Raw genomic sequence first — 10,650 nt, forward strand, 5'->3', positions numbered from 1 at the left:
TATATTTAGCATTAGGTTAACTAGATAAAGACCAATTACAAATAGTTATTTAGCATTAGGTTCTACAACTACACAAATTAAACGATATTAATGTTTTTGTTTGTATGCAAAAACTAATCAAAAGACGTAAGTACAATTCCTCAAAAATACTATTTCCTAAAAAGTTAGACAACTAAAAGACCATATTGTTCCAATACCTCCAATTCCAAATCATCCAAACAAATGTTAAGACGCACGTAACAGCAATCATGTAGTTTATTATTTTATATATTTTCAAAACTTTAGAATTTTTAAGATAATATACATAAAGTTTATTAGTTTTTTAAATTCTAACTAATCCACATAATGGCAGCCACAGCTTATTATTTTATATATTTTTTTGCGAAGCTCAATGTCAAACACTTTTACATGAATTCCAAACTTTCTGACCACATAAAAAATTAGAAAAAAAAAGTTGCTCAAAATTATTTGCAATTAGCCATGTTAAAAATGGTATATTAAATGCAAAAGTATGTATGGAATGCTAATTTGTATCTTAAATAATATACCTTCAAAACCAACATATAAAAGCTTAAGTTTTTAGTTTATAGTTACATAAAGGGTATATTAATAATTTATTGACAATGTTGTAAAAGTTGTTTGGTAAAACTAAGTTGGTCAATAAGAAACTAGAGATTAGAGATTAGTCGGTTTAGCGAGTGATTAATAGGGGTCTAGTTGTGAATCATAAAATGTAAAAGAGTTAATTTTTTAATAACTAAATATGAATAATATCATAACAATGTAAATAAATACGTCTAACATCATAACAAATAAGTTAACATGACTAAAAAAATATAAATGTTGTCTAATCGATGGTATTAATTTATTTTGTTACGATATTAGATCAAGATTAATTACTAAGTATTATGTAATCGATCGAGTACCATAATTAATGGAAATTTTTATAATACTGTTTATTGGCATCTAGTTCTACTAGTTCTTTATTTGGTAGCCATATATCTTATTTAGTTATATAATTATGTCATAAATAATTAGATATTAATAAATTGTATTCTCTAAAATAAGAATTCATTAAGAATAAGATTCTTACATTTTGCCTTCCTAAAAATGGAATTGAATCAACAAAATTAGTAACAAGCTAAAGAAGAAGGGGCAAAATTGCCAAAAACGATTAAATAAAGGGTGTGTTTTTTTTCACCGTCACGTGAAGAAAATTAAATTCTCCATTTTCTTCTTCCCTCCCTCCATCTCTATATAAACTCTCATCCTCCGATCACCAGATTCTCTCTTTGGCATCTTCTCAAACTCCAATCTGCGTTGCTTTTATCTCTTTAACCTCTCAAATCCACTCACAAATACACACGAAAGCCACACATATACATAGTATTCTGCGCATAAGTCTCAGAAGAAGCTGCTAAAAGAGTCATCGGAAATGGCGTCGCCGTCGAATGAGCAGATGAATCGAGAAGAGACGCCGACGGTTAAAGATATGATGCATAAAACGAAAATAATTCAGTTCTTTGGAAGAAGTACTCCGATTATACTTCAGAAGGACAATGGTCCATGTCCTCTTCTCGCTATCTGTAATCATCTAAAACTCTTTTACTCCTTTTTAGGGTTTATTAGTTTTGCCTAAGTGATTATTGAAATAGATTGGTTGAATGTTTGAATTACTTAATGATCGATGGTGATTTAATTAGTAGGGGCTTTGCACGGTGTCGTGACGTGTTTAGATTGGAATTAGCGTACGTTTTAAGAATCACTAGCAGCGATTACAAGTTTAAGTTAACTCGTTACTTTAAACAGTTGTTTTGTTGCTGATTACTTAATTGGTACACAATCGCCGTTCATTCAAAATTTAGGTCAAAATCTCAACATTATGTTAAGGTTTGGAGAGAAGTGATTATTGATTCAACTGTATTTAACTTCATACCTAATTTTTAGTTAATTTGGGTCTTCTCACAGAATTTCGAGGTTTTATTCAATGATATGATTGCAATCTGGTAATCAACTTGCTTGTATCATTATTAAGGATCGCATGATTTCAAAGTATAGTTCATAACTGTGACTAACTAGTTTCATGATTTGGAAAAAGTTGGAGCCAAAAACAGTTTATTTGATTGGGATTGTGTGCTTTTTATTAACCTGATGGATCATATAGATAAAACTACAATTTGATAATCAAAGTTTGCAATTTATGGTAGGTAACATTCTCTCATTGAGAAACAATTTAAGTCTGAGCCCAGATGTAGCTGAAGTATCACAGGAAAAATTGCTTTCACTTGTGGCTGAAAGATTAATTGATTCAAACAGTAATGTGAATGTAAGTGAAACCTCTTTTTTTATACACATATATTCTTTGCTGCTAAGATGAACAAGTAGAAAGGAGAGCATTCTTGTTCTGATTGATTTTGGTCCTTTTTAATTTGTTACAGAACAAAGATGAAGGGTATGTTGAAAATCAACAACAGAACATAGCCGATGCCATTGATTTACTCCCTCAACTTACAACTGGCATTGATGTGAACATCAAATTTACAAGGTATGCTTTTTCTTACTAGTTCATCTCTCTATATTTTCCCCTTCATAATTCCAGATTCACAACTTGCAAATCTTTGAACTTTTACAGAATCAATGATTTTGAGTTCACAAGGGAGTGTGCAATATTTGATCTGTTAGACATTCCACTTTATCATGGTTGGATTGTTGATCCACAGGTACATTCTGATTCTGCATTTAAATACACACATGCAATATGAATATGTTCAGCATGAAATATAATTTAAATATACAATATTGGTGTCAGGATTCTGATACTTCAAATGCCATTGGGTCAAAATCCTACAATACCCTGATGGGAGAACTGGTTGCTCTTGAAACTCAAAATATGACACGTGTTTCTTTAAAGAATCATGAACAAGATTCTGTTGAGAAAATAGAAAGAAGAGATCTTGAAGAGGAAAATGAACTATTAGCAGCTATGAAACTTTCAACAACTGATGATTTAATAACTTTTGAAGATGAAAAGGAAAGCCATGGTAAAGAAATGGATGCTTGTGTAACAGAGAAGCAAGAAAAGAAAGATGGGAGTGAGGAAAGTAGCTTAGAAGCAGGGGCAAAAACGGAAAACATTTCACTTAGTTTGTCTGGATCAGATCCTTCACCTCCTGTTGATACCCTTTTGCATGATTCAGAAGGAGATAAAAAGATTTCTGACCAATCAACTTCAAACACCAATGTAAATGAAGTAGAAAAAATCAAGATTGATGAAAAGATACCACATAATGTGGTTTTGGAATCATCAAAGGACATGTCACAAAATATTCTTGAATCTGAATCTTTAATTGGAGATAAATCAAACACTACAACAAATGAAAGGCTAGAGACTACTGCAAAACAAGGTATGCAAGTATTGATAAAAGTAAATTGATTTCATTTTTGAAAAGTTATAAAAGAAATTGCTTAAATTTTGTGGTGTTTTCATTTATAGGGGAAGTGATTAGGAGTTTTCTGAACAACAATGCGAGTCAGTTGACTATATATGGGTATATTTTGCTTAGTTTTTTTTGTAAATTTAAATTTATTTTTCTTTATAAAACAAGATGATGATTTATGTTGCTTACTAGGAGGACTTTCTTTTCTTTTGGTGTTGCAATACTTGCAGCCTTTTTTCCCTTCAAGATGGTTTAAAAGATCGGGAACTTTGTGTGTTTTTCAGAAATAACCACTTCAATACCATGTTCAAGGTTTGTTATTTTTTTTAATTTGGTAGATTAACAATTTCTATATATATATATATATATATATATATATATATATATATATATATATATATATATATATATATATATATATATATATATATATATATTTTTTATTAATCTCAAGTTGTTTTCAGTTTGAAGGTGAACTATACATTTTAGCTACAGATCAAGGCTACTTAAATCAACCTGATTTGGTATGGGAAAAACTGAATGAGGTATATATAGTCTCTCCAAAAATTATATGTTTAGGGGGTAGAATGAATATTATTGAAGTAATGGGGAAAAATTTAACATACACTTTCAGGTGAATGGTGATACAGTGTTTGTTAATGATAACTTCAAGAAATTCAATCCACAAAATCAAGAAACAAGCACATGGGATGAGCAGAATGTGATGGCTAATACTGCTGTATTTTACTTCTTACTTCCCTTATTTTAAATTTTAATTAATTAATTAATTTATTTATTTTCCATAATTCTAATTTTTAAATTTTATATTCCAGGATTATCTCGCAAGAATTGACAATTCCGGACAAGGAAACGCTGGTCTGAGGTAATTAATTCAATTTCAAAGTACAATGCTATAATGTGTAATAATATATTATATAGAAAGTACAATGCTTATAATATTAATATATGTCATTTTATGACAGCTCTGATATGCAATTAGCCATTGCCCTTCAACAACAAGAATTCGAACAACAACAACAACAACAACAACAACAACAACAACCACAACGTGAACGTGTTTTGCCACAGTCACCTACCACTTCACGTTCGGGGCTTGTTGTGGGTCCCCAGGTAACCTACTTTCGTTTACTTTTATTTATTTATTTTCACTTTTAATCTTTTTTTTTTTTATCTGACAGCATGTGCATCCATCGAGGCCTAGGCAGGATCCAAAGCCTTCAAAGGACAAGGACAAGTGCACTGTGATGTGAGAAACTTGGGATAGATAGATACTATTTGGGCACACGTGTGATTTTTAAACTCAGCTCCCTTTTGATGTAAATGATGTAGGACTATTTGGTATATGAGACATGATGAGTGTTTGGGGTCTTGTACCATGTGCATAGAATGTTGTAAACACAGATTACCTTTAGACAATTCACTACTTATCAACACATGTTTTAGTCCTTTTAGCTTGTTTGTGTTCCATTTTGCTTACAAAAGTGAAGTCATCCAAGTTGCTACAAACTTCTCCATACTTTGCTTTCTTATTTTTCTTTAAATCATAACTACTTCACATATAATTTTTGGGTGGGTGATACAGGTCGATAAATGACTTCCTTAACAGTATCAAGGATGCTATTTCCAGTGAACCCATCTTCTGTAGCATAAAAGAGATTTAACACATTGCTTGTACTCCAAAATACATCCTTACATGCTCTTGGAACAACGCTTCCTTCTACTTGCACAACTAACTTCAGAAGTTGTCCCCTCTTGCTGTTAATCATCTTCTTCATCTCCTCTACAGCCTCTTGTTCATCACTCGTGTGCAATGTCACAGCATTCAGTTTTCCCGCCTCTAGTTCTCTCTATATCATTTGCTCATATAACCCCTTATTAGGATCAACATTTCTAACATAAATCCAACAAAGTGTAAAATATTATACATACCTTATAGCTTTGGATATCATTCAAAATACGTCCCTGAGTACTCATTAGCTTAAACAAGTTATAATATTCAGAGCTCTCAACAACATCCTTTGACAGTTTTGGCCCAACAAAGTAAAGAGCTGGAAGTACAATCGGACCTAATGCAACTGATACATAACCATTTTCCATATATTCATTCATTGTAGGAACCGATTTATCTCTCGACCATATTGCTTCCCTCAACATACTTTGCATCAAATTCAACCACTATCAAAAAATGAGACAGATGTAATTAACTACTATAAATGTCAAAACAAATAATCAAATGTATAGGGGAATTGAAGGATTGCATTTTACAGTTTCAATAACATGATTTGTTACGCTTCTATTTTGGCGTTTATAAGCTTCTTCTCCAATCCATATCACCGCATCCTTAAGTGCTAAAAATATAATGCGGACCTCATTCGAACAACAATCGTTGTCAACATTTACATGCCATCTGAAGTCGATAATAACAAGTTTAGAACTTGAATTAAGAGCATGTTACAAATATGAATAATATGCATGCATGGTTGAGGGATTATATAAGGATAATATACTTTTCAACACACTGAATGAGGTTCACCAACTCATCCATGGAGCCTCCAACATCAAAGAAGTCATCAATTACTCCGGTGAGGATGCTACTTTTGGTCCATGAAATACGAGCATCAGATAGCTCAGGGGTGGAAAGCGTTGAAGCAACAGAGAAGTAACAGTAAGCTGCTCTCTGTCTAACAAATTTGAGCTTGTCGAGTCTATTCTCTACCACCCACCTATAAATTAATTACTTGTTTATAATCTATCAATGGGGTCCACTTTGATATTAAAGTTGATATATTATGACATAATTAAAAGTTTATATATCGATCTGTGTTGATAGAAAATCTAACACCATGCACGTACCTTTCAAGACCTTCCAATTCTACACGATGAATAGATTGGCATGCGTTGAAATCTTCCACTGCCAACCTTATGTAATCCGTGTTGCTTATGTTTGATGAACTGACCGATTACAACAAGTATTGATCATTAAAAAAAATTAAAAAAAAAAAAAAAAGATTCTCATTACAATTTACATGTGGTTGACACCTCACCGAAATGTAGTTTTTAAAGTTCTTGTAGTGTCGACATTGTAATGCTCTATGTTTCTTCTAGTAGAGATGCGTTCGACACTGGCATTGAAGGGGAACCTAGGCGCTTCCTCCACCTGATTTAATTAATATAAGAAAAGAGAGATTCTTTTTGTTTTTTTGTTTTTTTTTTTGATGAAGTCAAAAGTCAATTTTATAATACCTCTGAAAAGTGAAAAGATTGAAGCATTTAATATTGTTTGGTCAAGGAAATCTTTCGCTTCCCCAAAAGCCAACTCTTCTTGATGCATAATCTGTGATGCGTTACACATTTGAACCGCTGCATACACGTCATCAAAAGGCTGTTTGGTAATTTCAGCCAATCGATCTACACCATGAAAACGACAAAAAAAAAAAAAAAAATTTAGTGGAAAGCTTACTTATATATAATTAATATATGTTCCTGTAGTAGTTAATTAGCAACTGGTGGTGGTGTTGTTATTTTAATTTCTTCCTATGAATAAATTTTCATAGTTCAAATACATGTCACAACGTGCCTTATGTTTTGTTGGATTTGTACACAATAATTTTTTTCCATATACAATAATTAATGCAAATATTGTACTATACCAGAGGAAACTTCATATCCATTAGTCCTTAATACTCGAAAGGCTAGAGCACAAGTGACAATATCCATGAATATTTGTTCATCTCCCTTCACCCAACATCTAATCATATGGAACATGTCATATTTCTAACCCAAGATATATATATATATATATATATATATATATATATATATTCTGATTTAAAAAAAAAATGAACTTCTAAAAGATCACCTATATGTTTCATCTAAAACATTTTGGATTTCCACCCTGAAATGTCGTGAGATTCCCAGACTTTGAAGTTTGTCAACCATGCAAAGGCGTGCATATATATCAAAAGGATAAACTGTTGGGACTATGATCGATTCACCAATAAAATTTGTTAGCAAAATGTATGAGACATGCATAAGATATATATATATATATATATATATATATATATATATATATATATATATATATATATATATATATATATATATATATATATATATATATATATATATATATATATATATAAGATTGATGATAACATGAAATGACTACCTGCATTCCCAAACTTGCTGATAAGAGATCTTAGATAATTAAGGCATCCAGCATTTTGATGATGAATAAGAAGAGCTGCAGTTGCTGAAGGCGAGTTCAAAACAGATCCATTCTTCATCTGGTATTTCTTCACCATTTTCAAGTCATAGTAATTTCCAAGTCCTTCTGAAATGTATGCCAAATAAGCTTCCCTTCCCTGTGAATTACATCTTAAGATGATAACAAATAAAGATTCGTAAGAGTCTTCTTGATTAGTCATGTCATCATTTTCACAATGGGAGAAACATAGATATGGATATATAGTGCATATATACCTTGTGATCTCCAAATCTCTCTTGTATAGCATCACGCTCATCAAATCTTTTTGATGTAAAGAAAAGTGTATGTTCAAGTCCTTTGCATACTCAAACATACGAGGAAATATGATGTCAAAACCAAATGGAGAACGTTGATCATTCTTGTCAGTAGCTGAAGCAAAATTTGAGTCGATGAAACATAGACCTGACATAATATTGTTCGTTTATGCTGACAACATTAATTAACAGAATTGAAGAAAGCCAATATCCATCTACATACATACATACATACATACATACATACATACATACCTCTGTTAATTTGGTGTTCTCCAGCATTCCATCGTTTCAATGCAACAACACATGCTAAAGTTGAAGCAAGAGTATCTTTAGGTAATGAGGAATGGTGATGAAGAAGACCCCCTCCCCATGAACCATCGTTAAGCTGATTTTCCATCAACCAGTTGAGGCAATCAGGGAAACAAGGGGAATCAGGAGAGTTTGGAGAAGGGACCATAGCCACCCACGCTGTGTCATATGAAGAAACAGAAAGTTCCACATTGTTGAATAGTTTCCGAATTTTTTCTTTTGTCATATCAAAGGTCTGCATCATGTTTATAGTTAACAGTTTGATATTTTGAGGGATATTTATGATACAAAATGGAGCTAGCAAAACATACCACAACTGCAGGATTAGCTTCTTGTAAAGAAGAATCTTGATGATGATGCAAGGAGTACTGGGGTTGAAAAGGAAAACGATTGTTAAAGCAGGAGACTTGCATTGTGTATTTGTGTGTTTGTTAACTACAAAGAAAGAAGGATGAGTATTCAGTTAAGGCTTTAGGTCTGTGGAGCGGAGACATATGGATTGATGAACCATATATAGGGACAAGAAATAAATTTATCACAATTGATACTGACCTACAAAGACATTCCTATATGGAATAATGACTTGGTAAAATATTTTTTTTTTTTAATTTTTCTTATTTATTTATTTATTTATTTTTTCACATTTTCACATCGAACTATTAAAAACTTCCTTATGACCCGAAGTTTAGCCGGTTTTCGATGTATTTGATACCTCCGGCGAGCCTTCAGCGTTCATGATTTTTCCGGCGAAATCAAACTCTCTCTCTCTCTCTCTCTCTGCCCAACAAAGGGAAGTTTGCATAAAAATATTGGTTTTACCCGTGAATATGTTTTAGGTCCAGTAATATCAAATATTTTGTTTAATTTGTTCATTTATACCCTTTTAGCCCGTTTCAAGCTAACCTACTAGTTATCTAATGCTAATAAAGCCTTTGAGTTTTCAAAAATGCTCCAATTTACCCTTAAGTTATAAAAAATGTTTGGATTTATTCGTATTATTATTATTATTATTATTATTATTATTATTACTATTATTATTATATATGTTTAATACGGTTTTAAATGTATAAAAATATTTTATACGTATATTTTTAAATACGTTTTTAAATGTATAATAATATTTTTATAGATTTCAAAAATATATTTACTTGTATTTAATATTTAAAAATATATTTACTTTTATTTAGTATTTATATACATTTGAAAGCTAATGTACGCCTTTAAAAATGTATTTATATATTAAAAATATATTTATTTGTATATAGTAGGTATTAATATATATGCATTTCGTATAAAAATATAGTATATACATATAAATATAAAATATAAATTTATAAGGTTTATATTGAATAAGAGATATAATTATTTGTATTTGTACATATTACTAAGTATAAATATGTATTTAGTTCGTTTATATGAATTTTAACATATATATATATATATATATATATATATATATATATATATATATATATATATATATATATATATATATATATATATATATATAGAGAGAGAGAGAGAGAGAGAGAGAGAGAGAGAGAGAGCTAGGTTATAATGTGGATGAACAACTACTCTGCGGGTGTGTGGACAATGCTATTCTGTGAAAATAACAAAGAAAATATGTTGTTTGATAATGTGAATACATTCAATCTTGCATAACTATTGTCATTATTACACATTCTCACAAATTAAATCGTCTATATGGTTATTATAGACTTTTTTATTATTATTATTTATATTCTGTCAGAATTTTGTGAGGATGTTTATTGAGTCGTATTCTATAAGAATGAAGATGAGCGAAAAACGATCCATGAGAACAAAAATAAATAAAAATTAGTGAGAATGAATGTAAATGACAATAATTATGTGAAGTTGAATATATTCACATTCTAAACAACTTATTCTGATAGTAATTCTCATAGAATATCACTATCCACACGTCCGCACAATAGATGTCCATCCACATTTGAACCTAGCTCTCTCTCTCTCTCTATATATATATATATATATATATATATATATATATATATATATATATATATATATATATATATATATATATATATATATATATATATATATATATATATATATATTAAATTCTTTGGGTGACTCATCAACCAAAAAAAAAAATAACGTTTTTGGTGTTTGCTTACTATGTATAAATATGTTTTTATTTAATATTCATATGTATACGATAGTTTTTATAGAAAATAAATAAATATTTGTATATATTAAATACAATTTAATACAAATAAATATATCTATTAAATACAAATAAAAACATATTTATATATTTAAAAATCTTTTTATTTTTGTTTAACAAATATAAATATGTATTTATTTACATAAA

The 10,650-nt window shown here is 30.1% G+C and overlaps 1 protein-coding gene and 1 pseudogene across 2 annotated transcripts; one reads left to right on the forward strand and one right to left on the reverse strand.

Moving 5' to 3' along the window:
• The first annotated feature begins 1,254 nt into the window (after positions 1–1,254).
• LOC144999698 (uncharacterized) lies at positions 1,255–4,891 on the forward strand. Its single transcript, XM_078958827.1, has 12 exons — positions 1,255–1,586; positions 2,208–2,326; positions 2,439–2,545; positions 2,633–2,720; positions 2,810–3,404; positions 3,494–3,548; positions 3,668–3,749; positions 3,902–3,982; positions 4,072–4,176; positions 4,271–4,320; positions 4,421–4,568; positions 4,637–4,891. The coding sequence occupies exons 1-12, from the start codon at positions 1,436–1,438 to the stop codon at positions 4,706–4,708; spliced, it is 1,653 nt and encodes a 550-aa protein (XP_078814953.1). The 5' UTR covers positions 1,255–1,435; the 3' UTR covers positions 4,709–4,891.
• Positions 4,892–4,984: 93 nt separating this feature from the next.
• Positions 4,985–8,707, reverse strand: LOC145002892 (ent-kaurene synthase 1, chloroplastic-like; annotated as a pseudogene). The gene is made up of 12 exons (XR_013661875.1): positions 8,606–8,707; positions 8,238–8,529; positions 7,944–8,130; positions 7,630–7,838; positions 7,318–7,438; positions 7,109–7,206; positions 6,503–6,866; positions 6,312–6,410; positions 5,966–6,181; positions 5,724–5,865; positions 5,388–5,633; positions 4,985–5,305 (listed from the first exon to the last, which is right to left on the reverse strand). The product of XR_013661875.1 is annotated as an ent-kaurene synthase 1, chloroplastic-like (transcript).
• Positions 8,708–10,650: the final 1,943 nt, after the last annotated feature.

Source organism: Lactuca saligna, chromosome 6 (genome assembly GCF_052625555.1).
Source record: "Lactuca saligna cultivar CGN05327 chromosome 6, ASM5262555v1, whole genome shotgun sequence".
NCBI lineage: Eukaryota > Viridiplantae > Streptophyta > Magnoliopsida > Asterales > Asteraceae > Lactuca > Lactuca saligna.